General features: G+C 42.3%; 1 protein-coding gene and 4 non-coding genes across 6 annotated transcripts in view; 1 reads left to right on the plus strand and 4 right to left on the minus strand.

Moving 5' to 3' along the window:
* Positions 1-26,812, plus strand: part of LOC113019097 (wiskott-Aldrich syndrome protein family member 3) — a 57,631-nt gene that overhangs the window by 13,835 nt on the left and 16,984 nt on the right. For both annotated transcript variants that reach the window (XM_026162613.1, XM_026162614.1), the window contains exons 2-3: positions 15,180-15,324; positions 24,521-24,655. In XM_026162613.1, coding sequence (XP_026018398.1) covers positions 15,192-15,324; positions 24,521-24,655 — 268 coding nt within the window. In that variant the 5' untranslated portion in view covers positions 15,180-15,191. The remainder of the gene's footprint in view (positions 1-15,179; positions 15,325-24,520; positions 24,656-26,812) is intronic.
* trnak-cuu (transfer RNA lysine (anticodon CUU)) lies at positions 1,114-1,186 on the minus strand. The gene has a single exon. It is a non-coding gene; the product is annotated as a tRNA-Lys (tRNA).
* On the minus strand, positions 1,596-1,668 carry trnak-cuu (transfer RNA lysine (anticodon CUU)). The gene has a single exon. It is a non-coding gene; the product is annotated as a tRNA-Lys (tRNA).
* Positions 2,928-3,000, minus strand: trnak-cuu (transfer RNA lysine (anticodon CUU)). Its single transcript has one exon. It is a non-coding gene; the product is annotated as a tRNA-Lys (tRNA).
* On the minus strand, positions 3,410-3,482 carry trnak-cuu (transfer RNA lysine (anticodon CUU)). Its single transcript has one exon. It is a non-coding gene; the product is annotated as a tRNA-Lys (tRNA).

The following is a 26,812-nucleotide window of genomic DNA, read 5'->3' on the forward strand; positions in this document are numbered from 1 at the left end:
GGCTGCTTCCAGCAGGATAACACACCATGTCACAAAGCTCACATCATCTCAAACTGGTTTCTTGACCATGACAATGAGTTCACTGCACTCAAGTGGCCTCCACAGTCACCAGATCTCAGTCTAACACAGCACCTTTGGGATCTGGTGGAACGGGAGATTCTCCTCATGGATGTGGAGCTGACAAATCTGCAGCAACTGTGAGATGCTGTCATGTCCAAATGGACCCAAATCTCTGAGGGATGTTTCCAGCACCTAGTTCAATCTACACCATGAACAATGAACCCAGCTCTGAAGGCACACCTTGTCAAACCTTGAAGCAGATGGGCTACAGCAGCAGAAGACCACATTGGATGCCACTCCTGTCATCTAAAAGCACGAAACTGATACACTTCACATTTGCTTATCAAAATTGCATGACAGAAGATTGGAATAACCTTTCCTAATTAGATGAGTCTCGCTTTATGCTGCAACATTCAGATGGTAGGATCAGAATTTGGTGTAAACAACATGCAAATATGGATTTATGCTGCCTTGTATTAACAGTTCAGGCTCCTGGAGGTCGATAGTCCTGAACCACAATCACCTCTCATCAGTATTCCTCCCAAGGAACTTTCTCTTCTGCAAACTGGAAGAACTGCTTTCTGAGTAAGACCTTCTACAATAAGTAAGACTTCATAGTGTCTTGATGCATGCTCAATCATCCAGGTAAGTAGATCCCAAAAATTGATTCTGTTCATCTGGACGTAGCGTTTTTAGTGGAGAAATGTTTCGTCACTCATCCAAGTGACTTCTTCAGTCTCAGCTGACTGCAGGTTTCCCCTAAACAGTAAATTTGCATAATGACTGAAACCAGCCCACTGAAGGAACAGTGGGCTGGGAGGTCAGTTCCTTAATCATAATTATGCAAATTCTCATGACCATTGATCAACAACCACTGACTAAAACCCACTGATCAATGGCCATGAGTACCATTCACAGAGAGTTGGGGAATGGCTGCAATCACAGCATTGTAAGATTTGATCAACTAGATAGAAACTGACCTCTCAACCCACTGGGGCTGTTGGACTCTTACCTGAGAGCAATGTCATATTAAGTTCTGACCCAAAACTGCATCGCCCAACGTGGGGCTCGAACCCACGACCCTGAGATTAAGAGTCTCATGCTCTACCGACTGAGCTAGCCAGGCTTGTGTTGGGGTGGCCCTCCCAAGGAACTTTCTCTTCTGCAAACTGGAAGAACTGCTTTCTAAGCAAGACCTTCTACAATAAGTCAGACTTCATAGTGTCTTGATGCATGCTCAATCATCCAGGTAAGTAGATCCCAAAAGGTTGATTCTGTTCATCTGGACGTAGCGTTTTCAGTGGGAAAATCCTTTCGTCTTTCGACTGCAGGTTTCCCCAATCTTAGTAACAGTACATTTGCATAATGATTGAAACCAGCCCACTGAATGAACAACGGACTGTGAGTTCCTTGATTGTTAATATGCAAATTATCATTGCCATTGATCAACTAGATTGGAGCTCACCTAACAGTACACGTGGGTTGTTAGACTCTTACCTGAGAGCAACCTCGTAATTTCTGACCTAAAACTATGTCGCCCAACGTGGGGCTCGAACCCACGACCCTGAGATTAAGAGTCTCATGCTCTACCGACTGAGCTAGCCGGGCTTCTGCATGCAGTGGCTGTGTGAGGGATATTTTCGTCGCACACCCTGTACCACTTAATTAAAGTTAACTATTGTTTAAACCCCTACCTGGATATTGTTGCTGACCATGTTCATCCCTTTATGACCACAGTGTACCATCTTCTGATGGCTGCTTCCAGCAGGATAACACACCATGTCACAAAGCTCACATCATCTCAAACTGGTTTCTTGACCATGACAATGAGTTCACTGCACTCAAGTGGCCTCCACAGTCACCAGATCTCAGTCTAACACAGCACCTTTGGGATCTGGTGGAACGGGAGATTCTCCTCATGGATGTGGAGCTGACAAATCTGCAGCAACTGTGAGATGCTGTCATGTCCAAATGGACCCAAATCTCTGAGGGATGTTTCCAGCACCTAGTTCAATCTACACCATGAACAATGAACCCAGCTCTGAAGGCACACCTTGTCAAACCTTGAAGCAGATGGGCTACAGCAGCAGAAGACCACATTGGATGCCACTCCTGTCATCTAAAAGCACGAAACTGATACACTTCACATTTGCTTATCAAAATTGCATGACAGAAGATTGGAATAACCTTTCCTAATTAGATGAGTCTCGCTTTATGCTGCAACATTCAGATGGTAGGATCAGAATTTGGTGTAAACAACATGCAAATATGGATTTATGCTGCCTTGTATTAACAGTTCAGGCTCCTGGAGGTCGATAGTCCTGAACCACAATCACCTCTCATCAGTATTCCTCCCAAGGAACTTTCTCTTCTGCAAACTGGAAGAACTGCTTTCTGAGTAAGACCTTCTACAATAAGTCAGACTTCATAGTGTCTTGATGCATGCTCAATCATCCAGGTAAGTAGATCCCAAAAATTGATTCTGTTCATCTGGACGTAGCGTTTTTAGTGGGAGAAATGTTTCGTCACTCATCCAAGTGACTTCTTCAGTCTCAGCTGACTGCAGGTTTCCCCTAAACAGTAAATTTGCATAATGACTGAAACCAGCCCACTGAAGGAACAGTGGGCTGGGAGGTCAGTTCCTTAATCATAATTATGCAAATTCTCATGACCATTGATCAACAACCACTGACTAAAACCCACTGATCAATGGCCATGAGTACCATTCACAGAGAGTTGGGGAATGGCTGCAATCACAGCATTGTAAGATTTGATCAACTAGATAGAAACTGACCTCTCAACCCACTGGGGCTGTTGGACTCTTACCTGAGAGAAATGTCATATTAAGTTCTGACCCAAAACTGTATCGCCCAACGTGGGGCTCGAACCCACGACCCTGAGATTAAGAGTCTCATGCTCTACCGACTGAGCTAGCCAGGCTTGTGTTGGGGTGGCCCTCCCAAGGAACTTTCTCTTCTGCAAACTGGAAGAACTGCTTTCTAAGCAAGACCTTCTACAATAAGTCAGACTTCATAGTGTCTTGATGCATGCTCAATCATCCAGGTAAGTAGATCCCAAAAGGTTGATTCTGTTCATCTGGACGTAGCGTTTTCAGTGGGAAAATCCTTTCGTCTTTCGACTGCAGGTTTCCCCAATCTTAGTAACAGTACATTTGCATAATGATTGAAACCAGCCCACTGAATGAACAACGGACTGTGAGTTCCTTGATCGTTAATATGCAAATTATCATTGCCATTGATCAACTAGATTGGAGCTCACCTAACAGTACACGTGGGTTGTTAGACTCTTACCTGAGAGCAACCTCGTAATTTCTGACCTAAAACTATGTCGCCCAACGTGGGGCTCGAACCCACGACCCTGAGATTAAGAGTCTCATGCTCTACCGACTGAGCTAGCCGGGCTTCTGCATGCAGTGGCTGTGTGAGGGATATTTTCGTCGCACACCCTGTACCACTTAATTAAAGTTAACTATTGTTTAAACCCCTACCTGGATATTGTTGCTGACCATGTTCATCCCTTTATGACCACAGTGTACCATCTTCTGATGGCTGCTTCCAGCAGGATAACACACCATGTCACAAAGCTCACATCATCTCAAACTGGTTTCTTGACCATGACAATGAGTTCACCACACTCAAGTGGCCTCCACAGTCACCAGATCTCAGTCTAACACAGCACCTTTGGGATCTGGTGGAACGGGAGATTCTCCTCATGGATGTGGAGCTGACAAATCTGCAGCCCAGGAGGACCTCGATAAATATGTCAGTAGTGGGTATTGATCGGCCTTCATGGGGAGTGGTTGGATTGTCTTTCACTGCATACTTTGGAACAAGACCCAGTTAAAACCTTCAGATTTAATCAGGTTCATGTTTGAGTGCTTATGTTTACAGTTCAATATACGAGCTGTCACTTCTAAAACAACATGTCTTCATACTGTTTCACAGTCAGGGTGGTGCTTTGCAAATTAGCACATTTTAAGACTGCAGACTAACGAGTTAGTATTAAAAGTAACAAATATGAGCTTATGCAAATCATTCCCTCAATTTACACTTGAATTCACCGCACACACAATCCGCTGTTAGCCCGGACTTTAATCCATTTACATTAACACGCGCCCTCATAACACTCAGCCACGATCTTCACCTCTTCATTCTCACATGAGCTGCACCACTTGTTCGGACCAGCCTGCATGTTTTACACAACAGATAAAAGGACACAGGTCGCAATTCATTTAACACAGAGATGTTTGTGGTAGCATGTGGAAGGCATATTCTATTTTCTTATTGTTTTCTTGCTCTGTGAATCACTTTGAGGTTTGTACCGTGCAGCCATGCAGAATTAATCGAGGCAGTTTGTAAAACCTCTCTGTTTCATCATCGTGAACAGGGATGCACCATGAAACACTAATCCGCTTGTGAGGCGATGACATAACAACTCTTTTTTTCTTGTCAGGCTTTGAATGAGGCACTTTTTGAACAGCTCCAAAAAGCTGCTCTCCACTCGCCTCCAGCTTTTCATAAGCACTTATCAAGTAATCAAGTCTTAAGTGTGGACATTAAGTTCACGATCAAGACTTTTTCGTAGAGAGTAATCCAAAAAAACATAACAGCATATTATTGATTTGCTTTGTGTTATAAGCAGGCTCATCTCAGTGTAGTTTCACGGTACAGGGTGGGCCATTTATATGGATACACCGTAATCAAATGGGAATGGTTGAGAATAAAGTTACGTTGAAACCAAGCACACCATTGTTTTTCTTGTGACATTACCAATAAGTTTGATGTGTCACATGGCCCTCTTCCTATTGAAAAAACAAAAGTTGTATCCAAGATGGCCGACTTCTAAATGGCCACCATGGTCACCACCCATCTTGAGGAGTTTGCCCCCTCACATATACTAATGTGCCACAGACAGGACTTTAATATCACCAACCATTCCCATGTTATTACTGTGTATCCATATAAATGGCCCACCCTGTAGATCCTAAGTATGGATTTTTGCAGAGAGCAATTTAACTCTTATGCTACACCCAGTGGTGTCAAAAATAAGGCCTGGGGTCCAGAATCGGCCCACTAAATGTGAAGGAGGGCATAAATTTTAGGCAGGTTCAGATGTTTTACAGCTTTTCTAAATACCTCATGGCCATTCATACTACAGCAAAGTAAATAAACAATGAATGTTCCTGTTTTTTCACCGTCTACTATGGAAATTTATGATATTTTGACTGTCTGTTCATTTAAAACAAAACACAATTTTTGTACTTTTAAGCTAACGGAACATATTCTGTAAATTTATACATTTACTTGGGCTTCAGTTGTAAGAAATTTAAATTTAAGGACAGATAATATTATTTTTGTTTAACAGCTCTGGCGTCATATTTATATAAATTCTTTCTGTTACATTTTCTCCATGCGGGCTTGCTTTCTGCAGCATTAGTGGGATTTTAAACAATATCTTTTTATTAAGAGTTTTTCTTTTATACATATAAAGAAAAAGAGAAGAAAAGGATTACAGATGATCTGTACATTCGGGGTAATTAGCCTGTACATTTAAGGCTGTGAAATAGAGAAAAAAAATTAATATAAACATACTTATAATATTTAACAAAAATAACATAATCCCTGCAAAATGATCCCATTCATTCCCACCCAGGTCACTTCACCTAGACCTGCACACTGTATTTCCACGCCTGACATAAGAGAGTTTGCTGAAAGATTCTTATAAATTTTGAAGTGCATCAAGGAAAGGACTCCACATGCTTTTAAATTTCCCACTCCATTAGTCTGCTAATCATAGACGTGACTGCGTGGCTGATGTTCTTTAAAGTCACATGCATGCGCATGGTGACATTATGCAGAACCAGCTAGCTGTCACGCAAATGGGACTCTTAACTTAGCCCAGTAAGTGTTCTAATTATATCGTTAGATCGAATCAGTGCTGGTCGTTTCCATTAGTTACTGCACAAAGCTAATTAGCTGTGCTTATACAGGTGGCTCCTGTGGAGCGCGGTAGTGGAGGGAGGGCAAAGGGGGTGGAGACAGGTTGCTAACCCTTCTCAGAACTGACTGAGGCAGACCAGGCGGGGTGTAGCACAGCAGGACAAGTGTGTGTCTGTGTGTGTGCGCCTGGCTGAGCAGACGGAGCAGTAATAGCATTAGCTGACTGACTGCCTGCAGGAATGATGAGTTTGGTTGAGGACAGTAATTAATACCATCTCCTCTTTATCTGCCCGTCTGTCAGTTTAAATCAAAATGAAACTGCTGCAGCTTCCAAATTAAATATGCAAATCATTTTAGAGTAAAAACAAATTGTCGTTTCATTTCTGTGCAGAGGCTAAACAAAATCGATTGGTTTATCTCCTGGGAAGATGTTTGGGTGCAACACACAAACTAGGAGGAGGGGGGGTCTCTGCTCCTCCTTGCAAACGGAGTTAGCCCTCAACCATCTAAACATGAGGAGGATGACGTGTTGGAGATACAGAAAAGGGAGACATGTCAGTGGACCTGCAGCGGGTGTCCAAAGAGCCCGGTTGGTCGGAAAGCAGATCCTGTAATGCAAATATCACATCTGGGATCTTTACTTGTGTGCAGCTCAGCAGCTCGGCTTTTAATGTCTTAACATTAGCCTGACGCTTCGGGACAGTCTTGGCTCGGCAGCTCGGTGGTTCATCATTGTGTCTTTGTGCGAGATACTGAACAGACAAAATTCCCCCAGTGCAAAGGTTAAAAGCGCTGCATGTATACAGTAAGGACCGCTGTGCCAGTGAGGGACTGGGGCTTGTAGCATGAAGGGATTTCAGTGCTTTATAGTGCTAGAAAAGTTGTGGATGAATAACAAGGCTTTTTAACCAGAAATTGGCAACTTTTAAATGCATTTATTTAATTAATTTTAATCTGTTTTCCCTTTTCTAATAGTCCTGATGTTAAGAGTTTAAAAAAAAATAAAGGAGAAAAAAACAGCGACTGTGCAAAACTGTAGATGATTAATCTTAACAGTGAAGAAGCTGCTCATCCCGTAAATCCTGATTCCACAGTGAACCTTATTTTCATCACTGTAGTGATTATACGGTTCATAATAACGTTAAAAAATAAGAAATTTGAATGTATTTTGGAGTTTGTGTGTGTGGTTGCCAGTATGGTACAGTACAATCACTCCTCACAAGCTTTTTGATGCTTTGGCTCACTAAACAACAGGACGTTTGCAGGTTTAAACAGAAGTTTCCATGGTAACAGTGAATTCCACCAATTGGCGGTGTTGCTGTTTCAGTTTAGGATTGTGGGTAGAGCAGGGTGGACTCGTGGTTCCTACAGGAGCATCGTTTCACAGTCTTGTAGCTCTGCACGTTAGATGGTTACAACAGTTTGTTTCCTAATGAAAAGCAGGATTTTGACTTTCTGAACGTCACTGTTGTGTGTGCACTGATGCTTTTGAGTATTCCTCCTTGAAAGGCTCAGGTTGAACTAGGATAGATCCTGATAAATGCTGCCGATTCGCTGTTTCTAAAGACCTTTAAAGTGATGTGTTTAATGACACAAGAGGCATGAAAATCACATGTCTGTCAGTCCTGGTAAAACTAGAAAGTCTGTTTATGTGCCACTAATTTTGTATGAAATGAGCTTTGAATGAGCTCATGGGTGGATGTGGTTTCCAGTTTTCCTGTCCAGGCTGCAGCTTCATATTTAGCTGTGTCTTCTTCTCTAACCCGGTGATCATAGCAAGAATCATAGCAAATAGCTGTTAGCCATTTTTTATCTCAAGATCTCTGTCAAGTAATTTCATACTTGACTTTCCTACAGTTTGAGCTGTTTTGGCTAGTAGTAGAAGTGTCATGAAGTGAGGAAATGAGTTCAGAGGACGTCCTAGGACTCCTTTCTTTTAAGGCACCAAAAGGCAGCAGCCTAGTGTGGGGTGATTCACACGACCCCAGCTCGTCTCCGCAGAGTCCTCAGACATCTTTCATCCTGTCACAAATCCTCCTGCGCTGTATCAGCACCAGCGTCAGAGTGGAGTAAATCCTTGTGGAGTCTGTCATGTCAGAGTTTCTCCTCTAACTCTAACCGTCTTCCTCTCTCTCCCGTCCTCTTTTCCCCCCTCTTTCTCCGTCTCGTCCTGTCCCCTTCTTTCTCTTTCCTACTATTTTGGGAGTCGTGCCAAGTTCCACTTTTCAACAGCAGAGCGGAGTCCTCGCCACGTTGCCGTGGCAACACTCCCATGGCTCACCGACATACTTTTTTCCTCCTCTTCCTCTTCTTCTTCTTCCTCCTTCTTCTTGTCATGCTAATTTTCTCTTTCCCTCTGTGCCCTACAGTCCCAGAAACTCTTGAGATGTTTAAAGTCATTGAATCCAAACTCGCAGTCGTGCCTGAACGCATCTTCGTAGGACTGAAACGCCCTGGCAGAGGTCTTCTGTGCCGCGGTTGTTTCTATTGTGTCGTTTTGGTTTTTGGGTCAGTGTGGTTGCTGGTAAACTAGTGTGACCTTTTCATTACACAAAGACAAATCCCATCAGCCCCTTTAAAGCAGCCCATGTTATTGATGATGGGTCATCTAAACTTTTCAGAAAATGGGTTGAAGTCATGTAATAATTTCAGGATACTGCTGCCTTGTCGTTACTGCCCAATAATGTTGACCTACAGATGGAACAGTTTTGTCATTTGATATAAGCTAATTATCTTTGATCTTTGAAAGCACAGGCTTTCTCATCGCTCATCTCCTGAACTTCTGGATAGTTGCCCCATCCCGAACCGCTAAACTGTCTTTACTTTAGCAACAGTTACAGCAGAGTAAAGGACAGTTATATTATTCAACTGTTTGTTTCTAGGGAAGCATCTGTATTTCCCAACTAGTTGGCAGCGGTTGTGGTTGGTTGCAAATGCTGACTAACTACTAGCTGACCACTAGCAAAAGTTGAAAACCTGAAACGGAGAAGTGTCACCTTCAATGTAAGAGCTGCATGCAGAAACATGTTGGCTGCTGCACAGCTTTGCAGGTGAACCTTCTGTTTCTGGTTTGTTTTGCGTTTTTCAGTTTCACTGCAGCTCAGAGAGAAGCTGCACAGTGTTTGTAGACAAGTGCGTCACATTTAGACTACCACAGCAATATGCTCGCAACCAAAGCAGGTTTGCACAATCAGTTGGGGAATACACATTTTCCCTAGTGACAGGTGGTTGTCAGGGGTTACCGACCAGACTGTAGTCCTTTGGCAGTCGTTTTCCCTTCACCTGGTTTCAGCCTGCAGCGACCACTTGTTACTACTCAGGGAATAAGGATTTTTCCCTTATGAGCAGTAGTTCCCAGATGGCAATGGGAATTTTATTTATGTAACACATGTCTTCAAAGGAAGTTAACACAGCAAAATAAAACGTATTTACTTAATAAAACACCACACAAACACTGATGATTGTAGGTGTGTGTGAACAACAAAGTTTTTGAGTCTGTCGTTGAATGTTAGCACAAATGGAACTGATTTCAGGTCAGCAGGCAGCTTTTTCCAAAGAACAGGAGCGCAGTAACTAAACGGAGCCTCAGCGTGCGGACCGTAGGAGCATTTAAAAGACGTGAACCTGTTGACCTATAAACAGTGAGCAAGTCAGAGATATACTGATAACAGCTTTATTTAATGACCCTACACAATAAGTCCAAAACAGCAAATCAGCCTGACGTGGTTAGTCACATGTCTGCCAAACCTCAACAGAAAGAGCAAGACTGATAGATACATATAGATAGATACATATTCACTCATACATGTACAGTAAAGAAATCTTTTGTTTATTCTCCCTGTTGATGGTGTAACACGCCACACTGATGGTATTTATCCCCACAGCTGACCTGAAGTCACTTGTGGGTTGAGGCCTTTGGGTCAAATACAGTCAGTGTGTGTCTGCGACTGTGTATCAGACACACACAGGAGCCACATATTTCATGTATGTCAACTTGTGTCAACATCTGAAGCTAGCAGACCTTCAAATGTTGCACACACACTCACACACACACTCACGCGTGCACACTCAGCCTCACTGCAGTCTTATCCTGCACCGAACACACACTTACCAGTTTAAAAGCACACGCAGAGATTGGGGGAAACTCACTCGGTGTTGGACACTGGGGAGTCAGAGGAAGAGATATTCACCATTACTGGTTTATTAATGAGATGGAGAAGAGATGGAGAGCGAGAAAACAGGCAGGAATGCGGGGAAAAGTCGAGGAGGGAGGACTCCGACAGATGAGACAAATCTGAGATGAAGAGCAGCTACCGAGGCAGCAAAGGAGGATGAGGAGGAGTGCATATGTATTATTAAATACCCAGAGTGTTAGATTATTTACAACAGCTGGAGAAGGAGGAGGGGGAGGTCGATACTGGCTCACCCACACACTGGTAGGGACGCTCGCTCGCACTCTCACGACGAGCCGGCGGCACAATCTGAGGTGGTTTGTGTAATTGAATGTCAGAAGCTATTAGAAGGAGGAAGGGCGGAAGAGTGTGTGAGAGACATAAAGAGGACAAACCAGTCAGTTTTTATTAAAGTTGGCATGTGAGTTTCAGGCAGGACAAACAAATTAAGGAGCATGTGAACAAATACACGTTTAGTGTCTTACAAGTGTAGAAATCGATTTCAGGGTTGAGGCACCAAAGTGGGATTATCACGTACGCCGTCATCAAGATAAAGTTTGCATCACAGACTCACAGATTCACCCTTTCTGCCAGTGTTTTTGTTTACCTCCATTGTCTCGCCTTAGTACTGTTGATTGTGTCGTTGAATATATTAGAACTGTGGGAGGCAGCGCGATAACAGCAGAGCGCTGACCTGGGAAAACACACTCCTCCCACATCTACATACTGTACGGACACACACTCCAGTGTGCACACTTTGGGAAAATACACACCATACACAGATGCCATATACGCACATATGAATACACACAGACTTGCACAAAACCCTGGCCCAAAAATAACAAGCGTGTCCCACATTGAGAGTTCACTGCAAATGGAGAAAAGCCAAGCAGCTTCCTCTCACGTGTTTGACTCTGTCGGGAGCTCTGTCACACTTATTTTGCAACTTTTCTTTCTGTCTTTCTTCACCGCTCTCATGACAGCCTCTTTGGAAGAGTTGGGCCAAATGAGACTGTGCTGTTAAAGCATGTTGGATCCCATTTGGTCAATAATGTGATAATCTTTGAGAAGGAAGTTCAAATCTCCTAACTCCCTTTTTATATTTCATTTTAAGACTGTTATGGTTCGTTGGGCCAGTTGGCTCTTTTCTGGTTGGTTGTCTGGTTGATTAATCTGTCTTCTTGTTTGAATGACTGGGCAGTTGGTTGATTGGTCTGGTTGGTCTCTTTGGTTAGTTTGTTTTTTGGTTATTTGATTGGTTGTCTGGTTGATTATTCTTTCTTCTTGTTTGTTGGCTGGTCACTTGGTTGGTTTGTTTTGTTTGACTGATCATAATAATCATTCTGTGTGTTTGTGCGGTTGGTTGTTCTGGATTGTCAGTCTGTTTTTATGTTCAAGTAAACGACTGACACGTCCCATTTTCATGTTAAATATCCGCTATTCTTTTCCAAAGTTGCATAATCTGTTTACAGATTATCAGTACAGTCTACAGGTGTGCAAGAGCTGAACAGTTATATCAAAAAACACAGTTGAACAACAGATATTGGAGTCACGGTCCTGGGTTGGTGGCCCAGTGCTTTGATTTTTGTATTATTATTATTATGAATCGTTGCTTTCATCTTGCTTTATGACTGCTGGTGTTTTGGTTGCTGTTTTGTAATTGTAGCTCTCCAGTTCCTCTGGGTTTGTGATTTCTAGGTCTCAGTTTTAGGCTACGTCCACATGTACGCAGGTATTTTTGAAAACTGGAAAAGCCCGTCCAAACGTGCAGTTTTGAACAAATATCTCAGTCCACATGTAAACGCTAAAAACGAAATGTTGGCCAATCAGAAGTCTAGAAGCCTGGGAAAGAGTACACAGGGTTTTGTACACTCACAAAAACTTTACGTTTTTGTTTTTCTGGAAAGGCAGATAATTTTGTGTTACTTTTCAAGTGCCTTCATCATTTCAGATGTTATTAACTAAAGGCATTATTTTGGTTGGTGTAGACCAGCGGTCCCCAACCTTTTTTGCGCCACGGACCGGTTTATGCCCGACAATATTTTCACGGACCGGCCTGTGAGGTGTCGCGGATAAATACAACAAAATAAAACTAGTACCGGTACAGAAAAAAAGAAGATTTATTCATAACACACGTGAAAAGACCCAGGAAAACCGAGTTAACAATCAAAACGATAACAAAATAACGCTGAAAACCAATAAAAACCCTGAAAACCATACATTTCACACCTGAGCCTCAACTCTTGCGGCCCGGTACCAAACGACTCAGGGACCGGTCCGAGACCCGGGGGTTGGGGACCGCTGGTGTAGACTCACAACTTAGGAATGAACAAAATGCATACAAAATACATACATTTAATTTAAGAAAGTAAATTTATTCAAGACCGACGTCAGCATTTAATGTAGAAGCCACGTCCGTAGTTCACTCTGATGCCTCTGTCTTTCTAAATAGAAGGACAGTAACTGCGCATGTGTATGTAAGCGTGGAAAAGTATCTTATCTCTATCTGCCACTGCAGTAATTTATGTAAACAATAACGTGGCGGACAGCGTGACGTCAAGAACGGCGCACACCTGTGACGTTGCGAGACTAAATCTCAGTTTTCCTCGACCACACTTAAACGCAAAAATGGAGTCTTTGAAAACACCTGTGTACGTGTGGACGTAGTTCTAGTTCTGCCCTCGTGTTTATTCTCTTGTTCCCCAGTCAGTCGTCTCTCATGTCTTTTTGGCACTAATTTATTCTTAAGAGGCTTTAAGGTTGTTCATACTGTGTGATAACTTAGTTCTTCATTAAGTCCTATATCACAACTATGTGCAATAGTGAAGCAAAAACAGAACTTTTCATATGATGATATAGTAGAGCTGGGCGATAGAACGATAACGATATGTATCGCGATATAACTTTTACTCGATAGAGAAATTAATCTATCGCGATAGACCTCGCCGCTCTTGTCCTCTTAAAAAAAAAAAAAGGTCAGCCAATCCAAATTAAGTAGCGCAGAGCCGAACCAATCACAGCCGCAGCGTCACGTCACGTGACTTGTTACGTATAGCACAAGTGCCAAGCCGCACATGTGTATTTGTTTGGGAAGCAGCCAGCCACCGTACCGCCCGGGTAATGGAGGAAATGAGTGTGCCGACTAGAAAAATCAACCGAGCGTGACCGAAGAGAAAACAGATGATGGTTCCAATGCTGGAGAGATTGTCGAACGGAAGAGCCATAGAAGCTCCGTAGTGTGAAGGTATTTCGGCTATTTCAAGTCTGACAAAAAACAGAGTAGCGTGCACTGTAAATTGTGCCGAAAGCAAGTCTGGAAATACAATAAACTGGTGCATGCGTCACACTGCGCCACGTTATTGTTTCGGTGAAATGAATTTCTACAATACTGTTACTGTTAATTCTCCTCTCTGCAGTGTTTAAATGCTTACATATACACACAGTTACTGTCCGTCCACACATACGACTCGGTTCTGCTTCTATGCCACAGCTTTGTTTACTTTTTCCCACCGGGGCTTCTAGACTTCTGATTGGCCAACATTTCTGCACGGTTAGGAATCTAGCGCCACCTGCTGCTTTGGCATGTTCATAGCAGCGTTTTCCTTCATTTCTGCCTTTATGTGTGGACGGGATTATTTTTTAAAACGAAAACGGAAAATCTCCGTTTTCAAAAATACCCGTGTACGTGTGGACGTAGCCTCAGTCTCTGACTGGAAGCGCTAATTCGTCATTCGGCTTTTGTCAGACTAAAGTAACTGTTAAAACTGTTTGAAAAGCTAAGCTATACAACAAGGAGAGATTGAGAATTTCCTTTTAGTTCTCAGTTTATTTGATATTGACAAAAGTTAGTCAGTTTTGTCTGTTCTTCTGTAAAACAAACTAAGATTTATTTTTAGAATTAATATTTTGTTTCTAAGTGGAATTGACAATTTAGTCTGTTTCGTTTGTTCTATTTTGAAACTTAAACGCTTTAGCGGCTGCCTTTTGTGTAGTTTGTAATATTTGCCTTTATTTATCTGAAAAAGTCTCATGTTCCTTAAGTACATGTACCCTGTTGAACTTATTATGGGAAATAAATATTTAAATAAAAACAAGCTGCTGATTATTTCACATTTTACTTGTGAGCAACGGCACATTTAAATCTTACAAATATAGTTATTTGGCTTATATCGTGATAGATATCGTTATCGCCTGAAATGAAAAAAACATATCGTGATATGAAAAAATCTCATATCGCCCAGCTCTATGATATAGCGTTACTTTCTGTTATTGTTACTTTCTGTTACTAACTGTAATAGACTTACACATTTTTTAAATTACATTGACTCCCATATATCTGGGTTTTTCCCATTTCACTCGGCACAAAGACATCTGGCTTTCTTCATCATACAGGACAGGATCTGCAGTATATGTAGCTCTTCTTCGTGACGTGCCCTGACATCCTGTCTGTTCTCTCCTCTTTCATATTCAGCTCGTCTCTCCTTCTGTCACTCCGTCTTTCTCTCGTGGCTTCTCTGACCACGGTTGCTGCTCGTTAGCACCATTTAAAAACTTCTTTCTGGCTCATTGGGCTCTTGGCTCATTCCAGCAGCACTGACATTAAGCAGCGTGATGAGTGACTGTGCCCCGCGGCAGACATGACACCTCCGTTTCCATCAGCAATCACAGCTGAACATCAACCCATTTTTTTTCCTTAGCTTTCCTTCTTTCTTCCTTGTCTGCCAGGATGTGGCTGTGATGTTAGCTGTGTTTCCCAAAGGGGGATTTAAATAAAGAGCAACAGCATATTGGCTGATGTTAGAAGATATTCTGCAGACTACAGGTGAGCTGTTAGCCGGCGGCTTTGGAGATGTAAACTCATTTCGAGGATGTCATGTATTTAAACATTAGTAGAAATCGAATCAATGTTTCAAGTGAAAATCGCATAACAATTTACCTCTCTCTCTCTCTCTCTCTCTCTCTCTCCTTGTCTCAATGTCTTCTTCAGGTATAGACCAGCATGCCGTTGGTGAAGAGGAACATTGAGCCCCGGCACTTGTGCCGTGGAGCGCTGCCAGATGGGGTGACTAGTGAGCTGGAGTGCGTCACCAACACTACACTGGCAGCCATCATCAAGCAGCTGGGCAGTCTAAGTAAGTATACTGTAGTTCAGCACAAGAACATCCTGTAACATTCATGTAGTTTTCATTCCGACATTTTAGCATTAACATGCTAGCATGAGTCTTTAGCATGATCTGATATGATGCACGGTTTGGGGCTCTTTTTTTTGGAGGGGGGAGGAGCTTTTTATTTAAAAAAACTATTTTGTAACATTATTTCCTCTTTTAAAGAAAAATGCACTGCTGACACAAGCCAGGCAGTTTTTTGGGGTTGGTCAGTAAACCCTGTTCTGTAGCCTTGGTTTATCCAGCATTCACTGAATCAGCCCTACTGAAGATACTCAATACTCAAAGTTGCAGTCAGTCATTTTGTTGAGGTTATTTAACAGAAAAAAAATGTTGTACTCATAAATCTCTTGAATACAGTGGTTAAGATGGAAATCAACCGCTGCACATAAACGCATTGTGTGTAAGTGGCTAGAGAACGGCTACAGATGTAGTATGTAGTACAGATGTAGGCGGAGGAGAAGAGAACTGTACTGTGGAGGCACCATGTCTGCACCTTCAACATATGAAGGTCATACCTATGTTTTATTATATGAAGGGGTCCGCTTAAACAAAGAAGCAGAAGAAAACATAAAGGAAATATACATCACCGTTGGAATCTGGATAAAACTTCATCTTGCTCCTCACTCCAAGCCTTAGCTCTTGAATTGAAGTCATAGCTGTAACACAAAAAATATGCATAAACATGCTTATTTATTCCCAATATTGAAACAATTACTTATTGTTAGCAGGTTAGACATATCATCCTTCCACTCTCCAAACAGTTGACTACAACAAAGCTAAACAACAGCAGCTACCAGCTAATGCTATGCTAAGTTTGAGTATCCTAAAATTCATACTTTTCCTCTGATAAACAGTTTGATTACATTTTCATTTCATAAGTGTCAAAGTTAAGCAAAATTAAATTCACTTCAAAGAAAGTTTAGCTGCTGGCTAACCGGCTAACAGCGGCTAACAGCAGCTAACAGCGGCTAACAGCAGCAAAAATAGAAGCTCTGACCAACAGAGAAGTTCAGTATATCCTCAGCAACTCACCACACTGACTCATCAGCTCATTTCACAAAGTTTTGCACATATCGACAGCTGAGCTAAACAGTGAACTGGAAGCCTACACTCACTACAGATGAACGTAGAGCTGGGCGATAGAACGATAACGATATGTATCGCGATATAACTTTTACTCGATAGAGAAATTAAGCTATCGCGATAGACCTCGCCGCTCTTGTCCTCAAAAAAAAAAAAAAAAAAAGTTCAGCCAATCCAAATTAAGTAGCGCAGAGCCGAACCAATCACAGCCGCAGCGTCACGTCGCGTGACTTGTTACGTACAGCACAAGTGCCAAGCTGCACGTGTGTTTGTTTGGGAAGCAGCCAGCGGGTAATGGAGCCAGCGCGTAATGGAGGAAATGAGTGTGCCGACTAGAAAAATCAACCGAGCGTGACCGAAGAGAAAACAGATGATGGTTCCAATGCCGGAGAGATTGTCAAACGGAAGAGCCAAAGAAGTTCCGTAGTGTGAAGGTATTTCGGCTATTTCAAGTCTGACAAAAAACAGAGTAGCGTGCACTGTAAATTGTGCCGAAAGCAAGTCTGGAAATACAATGAACTGGTGCATGCGTCACACTGTGCGCCACGTTATTGTTTCGGTGAAATGAATTTCTACAATACTGTTACTGTTAATTCTACTCTCTGCAGTGTTTAAATGCTTACATATACACACAGTTACTGTCCCTCCACACATACGACTCGGTTCTGCTTCTATGCCCCAGCTTTGTTTACTTTTTCCCACCGAGGCTTCTAGACTTCTGATTGGCCAACATTTCTGCACGGTTAGGAATCTAGCGCCACCTGCTGCTTTGGCATGTTCATAGCAGCGTTTTCCTTCATTTCTGCCTTTATGTGTGGACGGGATTATTTTTTAAAACGAACACGGAAAATCTCCGTTTTCAAAAATACCCGTGTACGTGTGGACGTAGCCTCAGTCTCTGACTGGAAGCGCTAATTCGTCATTCGGCTTTTGTCAGACTAAAGTAACTGTTAAAACTGTTTGAAAAGCTAAGCTATACAACAAGGAGAGATTGAGAATTTCCTTTTAGTTCTCAGTTTATTTGATATTGACAAAAGTTAGTCAGTTTTGTCTGTTCTTCTGTAAAACAAACTAAGATTTATTTTTAGAATTAATACTTTGTTTCTAAGTGGAATTGACAATTTAGTCTGTTTTGTTTGTTCTATTTTGAAACTTAAACGCTTTAGCGGCTGCCTTTTGTGTAGTTTGCAATATTTGCCTTTATTTATCTGAAAAAGTCTCATGTTCCTTAAGTACATCTACCCTGTTGAACTTATTATGGGAAATAAATATTTAAATAAAAACAAGCTGCTGATTATTTCACATTTTACTTGTGAGCAACGGCACATTTAAATCTTACAAATATAGTTATTTGGCTTATATCGTGATAGATATCGTTATCGCCTGAAATGAAAAAAACATATCGTGATATGAAAAAATCTCATATCGCCCAGCTCTAGATGAACGGCAACCGCAGTTGTTTGTACAGAAGCCACCAAAGCTACGATTATTCACTTACTTACTGAAATCTAGTGGTGAGACGTTACACATTATAATTTTAAAAATTGTTTTTCACGGGCCCGTGAAAAATGAAGCGCACCCCACGATTCAGGACCTCTTAACCACCTTTAACAAAAAGTTCACGAGTTTTTTTCGTGACTGTAGTGAAGAGGACCTGTGTTGTTTACCCTCCATCGCAGTAGGTCACATGTCTGTCTCTTTTTTTTTCCTTTTTTTTTTGTGTCCCATTTGGATCTTTAGCCATCAAAATTGTTGCCTTAAGGCCAAGAAAGATGGCAAGCGGATTTATTTTACCAAGTGGATCATCATGGCCTTGCCATATTGGTCCATTTGATTGACCTTTATTATAATTATGAATTTATTTTATTTTCAGTTGCTACAAACGGGACAGACAAGTCACATGTCTGTCTCTAACACTCGTGAGCAATCAGAGCCCAGCATGTCTAGGCATTTACATGCAATCACACCTAAAATGAATTCAGAGCCATGCTCCTTAATGCAGACCACTTGAGATGTGTTGAGTGTGAATAAGGCCGTGCGTGCATATGCTGATTAGTTCTTGCGTCAGCAGTTGTTTGCTGATGAGCACAGTTGCCATAGTGATTGATGGATTGATGTGAAAGTAAGGTGAATCCAAGGTGATTTTTGTATTTTTTATCAGGTCTAATAACGTGCAGGTGAGCATGTTTTCAGAAATCCTTCTGAAGCATCGTATCCCGCAGTTTAGCGTCCTCTCCTCTGTATTCTCTTTATTGGAATTTCTCACCCTGAACAGCTAAACACATTCTTCATTTGAAAGCAATGAAGTCATTCATAGCTGATGTGCTCTGTAGCAGACGAGGCATACTTCAATGGAAATGAATTGAGTGTGAGGGGGGGAAAAGGCTATTTAAATTCGATTAACAGTTAGAGGATAGATTATATTCAGCGACAGCTCACTGCAAATGAGCGAGCGCTCTGCCTCTGCTCCATCTGTGATGACGTGGGCCGAGAGATGGAGACGCAGGACGAGAGAAGAGAGCGAACGAGGTGGCGAGACGCTGAAATGAGTGTGCATGTGATTCAATTTGAAGGTGACAGTGTTATTGAGGAAGGCTGCTGTTCTGCATCTCGGTAAATGCATTTAAATATTTGTGCCACTGTCGTCACAGGCGTGCAAACGCTCTCAGACAGAGAGGCCCTGTTTAAATATTCAGTCCGACAGGTGCACAGCAGGAGGCGGCTGGTCCTGCTGAGGCAGACGCCGGGAGGAGGGAGGGGAGCAACCTCCATCTCTGAATTTCTCTTCTCGTACATTTCATGAACGCCTTCTTCACAGCCACCCTTCAACTTAGACAATTCTGACGAGGCTTCAGAGAACAGTAGATGGATCAGGTGAAGGTCCAGATGTGTCTCTCAGGCCCGTGTCAGGCTTCTGCTGGATTTTTTTCTCTATCTTAAGGACATGACTTTCACATACTGTCCATGTCCTTCTTTTGTCCAGTTTCCATGAAAACACCCTGCACAGCAAGCTGAGGTTTGCCAAGTTTTCACCTATAAAGCTCTTTGGGAACCACCTTGTCTTGTCTTTCACATTTTTCATAGATTCAGCTAAAGAAATGGGAACAAATGAGGTTTTTGGGACGGGCTGCGAGTAACAAAGTGCCCAGAGATACAATTTAAAATGATCCTTTTGCTAAGTTGTCTGGTATGTGTAGACACAACACTGGTTGAGTTGTGTTGAGTTAGATGCCTTTTTGCACTTGAATGATTCATAGGCCAGTGATAAGTGGCTTAACAAACAAACAGGACTGAATGAAGACTAGGATCATCTCATTATTTATTTATTTTTTGCAGTTCATCTTTACACAGGAAAGGACAGACAGCTGGCTACAGCTAGCATGCTATAATAGAGCCTCATTTGGACAACACACTGCTCTCTGAACACTTCCTCCAAGTAGAAATCCAATCAACTCATACATACAGAGCTACCTTACAGTGTTACAGTAAGGCAGAGAAATCAATTGGTTAGAATAAAGCAAAGTGGAGAATATCTGATCGCAGGTGAGTCCGTGCACACTGTAAACTGTATGTACAGTTGTCCCTCATTTATCGCTGGAGTTACAGTGGGGCAAAAAAGTATTTAGTCAGCCATCGATTGTGCAAGTTCCCCCACCTAAAATGATGACAGAGGTCAGTAATTTGCACCAGAGGTACACTTCAACTGTGAGAGACAGAATGTGGAAAAAAAATCAATGAATCCACATGGTAGGATTTGTAAAGAATTTATTCATAAATCAGGGTGGAAAATAAGTATTTGGTCAATAACAAAAATACAACTCAATACTTTGTAACATAACCTTTGTTGGCAATAACAGAGGCCAAACGTTTACTATAGGTCTTTACCAGGTTTGCACACACAGTAGCTGGTATTTTGGCCCATTCCTCCATGCAGATCTTCTCGAGAGCAGTGATGCTTTGGGGCTGTCGCCGAGCAACACGGACTTTCAACTCCCGCCACAGATTTTCTATGGGGTTGAGGTCTGGAGACTGGCTAGGCCACTCCAGGACTTTCAAATGCTTCTTACGGAGCCACTCCTTTGTTGCCCGGGCGGTGTGTTTTGGGTCATTGTCATGTTGGAAGACCCAGCCTCGTTTCATCTTCAAAGTTCTCACTGATGGAAGGAGGTTTTGGCTCAAAATCTCACGATACATGGCCCCATTCATTCTGTCCTTAACACGGATCAGTCGTCCTGTCCCCTTGACAGAAAAACAGCCCCATAGCATGATGTTTCCACCCCCATGCTTCACAGTAGGTATGGTGTTCTTGGGATGCAACTCAGTATTCTTCGTCCTCCAAACACGACGAGTTGAGTTTATACCAAAAAGTTCTACTTTGGTTTCATCTGACCACATGACATTCTCCCAATCCTCTGCTGTATCATCCATGTGCTCTCTGGCAAACTTCAGACGGGCCTGGACATGCACTGGCTTCAGCAGCGGAACACGTCTGGCACTGTGGGATTTGATTCCCTGCCGTTGTAGTGTGTTACTGATGGTGACCTTTGTTACTTTGGTCCCAGCTCTCTGCAGGTCATTCACCAGGTCCCCCCGTGTGGTTCTGGGATCTTTGCTCACCGTTCTCATGATCATTTTGACCCCACGGGATGAGATCTTGCGTGGAGCCCCAGATCGAGGGAGATTATCAGTGGTCTTGTATGTCTTCCATTTTCTGATGATTGCTCCCACAGTTGATTTTTTCACACCAAGCTGCTTGCCCATTGTAGATTCACTCTTCCCAGTCTGGTACACGTCTACAATACTTTTCCTGGTGTCCTTCGAAAGCTCTTTGGTCTTGGCCATGGCGGAGTTTGGAGTCTGACTGTTTGAGGCTGTGGACAGGTGTCTTTTATACAGATGATGAGTTCAAACAGGTGCCATTCATACAGGTAACGAGTGGGGACAGAAAAGCTTCTTACAGAAGACGTTACAGGTCTGTGAGAGCCAGAGATTTTCCATGTTTGAGGTGACCAAATACTTATTTTCCACCCTAATTTATGAATAAATTCTTTACAAATCCTACCATGTGAATTCATGGATTTTTTTTTTTCATATTCTGTCTCTCACAGTTGAAGTGTACCTCTGGTGCAAATTACTGACCTCTGTCATCATTTTAAGTGGGGGAACTTGCACAATCGGTGGCTGACTAAATACTTTTTTGCCCCACTGTACATTCTAAAAATAATATGTGAAATCTGCAAAATAGCCAACTTAATTTTTTTACAATCATTATAGATGTTTTAAGGCTATGAAACCCCTCACTACACACTAGAGATGGACCGATCCGATATTACGTATCGGTATCGGTCCGATACTGACCTAAATTACTGGATCGGATATCGGAGAGAAATAAAAAATGTAATCGATCCATTAAATATCAAAAAAGCACCTCACAAAACTTGCGACATTGCATAACTCGGCTTATAACCGTAGCACGTTGGATCAGTGTGGTCACGTGATAGAGCGGCTGTGGCGTGCGATACCTGTCAGCGGTCTGGTTGAGCATTTGGAGCCTTGCTACCAAACCGGCTTTTCATCTCAGAGAAAGTGATCCCAGAGAAGTAAAGCAAGTGTGTAAGTTCATCTCTGAATGTTTGTAAAGCATTCCCGCGTTAACCTTAACAAACGATATATGGAGCGACTGCCTCTTCTTGCTGCTACTTCAATCATGAAACTGATCAATGATCAGCTGATCGGCTTTTCTGTCGCGAGTCCGTCTCTCTTCTTTGTTTTTGGCCCACTTTGCACCAGAAAGAGGAAACCAGCGTCTGAACAACAGCAGCACATTTAAGCTTGATAAGCTGTTCTTAGAATTTATTTAATATTACTTTCTACTCGAGGATCTTTTTCTACGTAGCTGACGGCTGGTAACTGTGCAAAGATCTAGCAAAGTTTAGCCAGGTGGGCCGATAGGGCATTAACAGGGAAAAGGGGACACAGAGACATACTTTTCTTTCTTATTCTCATTTAAAATGTCTAGCTTTTAATAAATAATTATCTGAATCTTACACCCAAAGTTTTAATCTGATGTAAAATGTATAGAAGTCCATTACTGTATATAGTAACTATCCGGTTGTTCAGTGATGACGCGACGAATCCTACTTCCGGGTCTAAAGTAGTCTGCGTTTAATATGGCTTTTGTGTTGTTAACATGTTTAATGTTATGTATTTTCTTCTATTTGATCTCAAAAAGCTCCTAAAACAGTCAGTGATCACTGTTGACCTCCCTCGGCTTTTATTACCGCTAATCATTTATTTAAGCTCAGTTTTTAAAACCTTAAGATGTAACTACAGCCCAGCCCATGCAGCAGTATATGAATGACTAACCTCGTATTGTGGATGGATTATCTCAGTTGTTCTCCTGGCTGAAGTTTGGTCCTTTTACAGCATCCTGCCATGCGATTACATTTGTTCCTGACCACCCAGAACACTCACGTTAACTTTTATCGAGTGGAAAAAAAGTTAGCTTGTTTATATTATGCTAACATAGCTGTGTCGCTAGCGGTCACGTAGCAAATCATTATATACCAGCTAGCCCAACTTCAGTAACCCTACAAACGTCACTGCTGTTTAGTTTCCTGTCTTCATTTATGTTGGAAGTGATAACAGAGCTGTACGTTTTAATTTGTTTCCAAAACCCCGCAGTCAGGACATGCTATATTGTATTTAGATAGAGGCTAGCGAGCTAACTCCCTGCTAACTTCTAACTCCGTTAAATGTCATAAATTCCGTTTTCATGGATGCCTGGATGTTACACTCAATTGTTACACCTGGTAGAGCAGAACGCTGATCATTTTATTAAAGATGAAAGACTTTAGACAGTTTTTCAACTCTCAGTAATGCCATAGTGATCGTTTGATATATGGACCTGCAGCGGAGTTTAGGCCCAGACACGGCTAGTGACGTCAGACTGAACAACCGGATTAAGTCTAATATACCCTAGTAAGCTATACTACTTTTTCCTTTGGGAAGGTACCATCTGTGCAGTCTGCAATTCTGTTGAAGAAAGATGTTGAATCTATTTAATTATTGTAATTATTGTAATAATTTATTTCTGTGCATTTTTTTCACACTGCATCAAATTAAAGTTGATTATGTCGATTAAGCATCATGAGGTGGAGCGTGAGGGGTGGTTCCCTATTTTTTTTTCTTGCTATTTTTTACATACAGGTATAACAGAATAGCTTTAGTGTTTGTTTTTTTTTAACTTGAGTTTGAACTTATACAAAATGCATTAAGATATTAAAAAACAGTTTTATTGATTAAAAAACACTATATCGGATTCATATCGGTATCGGCAGATATCCAAATTTATGATATCGGTATCGGACATAAAAAAGTGGTATGGTGCCATCTCTAGTACACACTTTATACACTTTTCTCAGACAGGCATGAACATTTTCACACTTTTCTCTCTTGTTTAAACAATCTCAAAGTTCACACCTCTGTAGAAAAATAAGGCACCCGTGGTTGCGTCAACATTGTTGTGTTTGTTGGGGAGAAAACTTTCAAATATACAGTGCAGCACTTCAGAGTCACACTGCTAGCGATCAAAGATTTATGTAAAGTTGGCAGCTGAACACATTCTGTACTGTACAGGAGACACAGCACGAGATTGATTGACAGTGGTCTACAGCCAATCAGGACGCAGAACACAAAAAAGCAAAATTGCACCCCCAAAAAATCTGCGAAACAGCAAGGGCGCGAAATGTGAGCCGCATTATAGCGAGGGACCACTGTATACATGTAGACCTTCTGTTATCACACTTTCTTTTGTCCTTTTTGGACGGAAACCTGAAGTAACTCTGAACGTCTTTAATTGTGTCAGCTTGCTCTGCTTTTCCAGACAGTCTGATTCTCCCAGCTGATTTAATTCTCGCTGCATGTTTTATTCCTGCGGTGTGAGGCAGAGTTCAGCTGGCCAACATGGAAGTGTGAATGTAGCCTGTTAAATATCCCTGGATGAAAGATATTAAAGTGGCGAATCTGACTGTGTGTGTGTGTGTGTGTGTTTGTGTGTTTCTCTCCCTCTGTACAGGTCGTCATGCTGAGGACATTTTCGGGGAACTGTTTAACGAAGCCAACAGCTTCTACCTGAGGATGAGCAGCCTGCAGGAGAGGGTGGACCAGCTGGCTGTGAAAGTCACCCAGCTCGACTCCACTGTGGAGGAAGGTGTGTGTGTGAGGATGTGTGTTTTTATTCTCTTTGTGTGTGTGTTTGCAGCACTATAGATTATTAATTGTGCTGTTAGAGAGCACTGACTGTTTCTATGAGTGTACACGTGTTTATGTGAACTGCTATTAGGACTAGCGTGGGTGTGTGTGTGTTTGTGTGTGCAGCATTTTAATGGCTGTGCTGATGATTTATTGATGAGGGGTCTCTAGGCTCTTATATTATGCCCTGTGTGGGCTCCTGGTTGTCTTTGTGGGTGTTTGAGTGTGCGTTTGAGGTCCTGTGAGTGAGTGAAGGTGTGGCTGAGTCTCACCTCAGAGTAGCCGTTAGGACTCGACTTTTGGAGCTCGAGTTAATCCTCGGCTCAGGGTTGGTCGGGATAAACCGAGGTATCTGTGAGTCCTCGCAAAGGTAGAAGGCCATCTGCTTGGTGCGTGTCAACAAGCTGTTTCGCTTTCTTTGTGTCTGTCCGCCTCATGTTTGTGTTGGAGTAAACACTCTGAGATAAACGCATCTCTGCAAAGCTTTTAACCTGTGTGTGTGTGTGTGCGTGTGTGTGTGTGTCCCCGGCACTATGGATTATTAATTGTGTTGTTAGAGAGCACCGACTATTTCTATGAGTGTACAAGTGTTTATGTGAGCTGCTGTTATGACTAATATGTGTGTTTGCTGTTTGCACAGTGTGAGTCAGGATCTTTATCTCCATCATTAAGCTTCAGTCTGTCTCTGAAGGTCAATTCTCTTAATGCAGTAATTGATAGGCCTACACACACACACACACACACACACACGGAGTTCTGTGTGTATGTTCTTTTTTTAAAATCTTTGATCTCTCTCAGACGTTTATTTATCCTCCTGTGCCTTTAACCTTTTTTGTCTCATCTTTTCTTCCTCCATCCTCTCATGTCGGCCTCTCTGTTCCTTTTGATTTGGCTCAATTTTCTCTCCTTTTATCCTTTTCCTGCCTTTCCTGTTCTCTCCTCCTCGTCACTCTCTGAGAAGCCCTCATCCCCCTTTCTTTTCTTCTGTTTTCCTTGTTTTCTTTCCCCACTGTGTCTCCCCGCTATCCTAGACTCCTGTTCTTCCCCTAATGCCCTCTCCTCTCCTCTGGTTCCAATTTCCTGTTTCTTTGTTTCTCTTCCTCCTCCCCTCAGTCTTTCCCCACCTTACTCCTCCCTTTTCCTCTTTCTCCTCTTCCTCCCGTTTGTCTGGATATATATTTTTCGTCTGTAGCTCTGTGCGTCTCTCTCTGTCTGTGCTGATACTGCCGAGTCATTCTGCAGCACGCCGGCCTCAGACAGCGTCAGAGAGAGCAGCACAGACGAGGATAAAAAGGAAAAGCTCAGCAGTCTTCTGTCTTATCCTTCCCTCCCCTTATCTCGCCTCCTCCTCCTCCTGCTCGCCTCCTCACACTTTTCCACCCTCTCTCTCTCGTCTCTTTCTGTCTCTTTTTACCTCTTCCTCCTCCTCTTCCTCCTCCACACAAACCATTTCTCAGTCCTTTAATTCCTTCGTTTCCTTTTCCACACATTCACTCAAATTTGTTTTCTGTCTCATCATGTCCCACTACTCATTTTTCCACCTCCTTTCTGATTCCTCGCTTCCTCTTCTTCATTGCTTCTTTTGTGCACCACCCTTTTTTCTTCCGTACATGAAGAAAGGAAAGGAGGAGAGAAGAGATGGAAGGAGGAAGGAAAGAAGGATTGCGAGAAGGAAGTGAGGAAGAAATGAAAGCAAAGAGAAAGCAAAGAAAGATGATCTAAGGTCAAAAAGGAATGAAGGGAGGTAGGAAATAAGGAAGGATGGAAGAAAAGAGAAAAAAGGGGGAAGGAGCCTACAGGAAGCAGCACGTCCCTCCAGACAGTAAAGTGATTATAAATTGTTCACATAAATCCAAATAACTCTAAATTCAGAGGTTAGGTCAGTGCAGAGTTCCTTAATCAGTGTGTGCATTACACGAATGTGGTTATTAATGGTGTTTAACACAGTTTATGCATGTGTATGTGCAGAGAGGGAGGTGAGTGTTAAAAAGGGCCAGAGAGGAGAAAGAGGAGAAGGAGAAGAAGAGCAGAGAGAGCGAGGTCTCTTTGAAGATGTGTCTGAATGAAAGTTGCATTAGATGCGAGTTTTGTGGATTATTCATTTGGCCGTAGGGAA

The sequence above is a fragment of the Astatotilapia calliptera genome, chromosome 3, assembly GCF_900246225.1.
Source record: "Astatotilapia calliptera chromosome 3, fAstCal1.2, whole genome shotgun sequence".
Classification (NCBI taxonomy): domain Eukaryota; kingdom Metazoa; phylum Chordata; class Actinopteri; order Cichliformes; family Cichlidae; genus Astatotilapia; species Astatotilapia calliptera.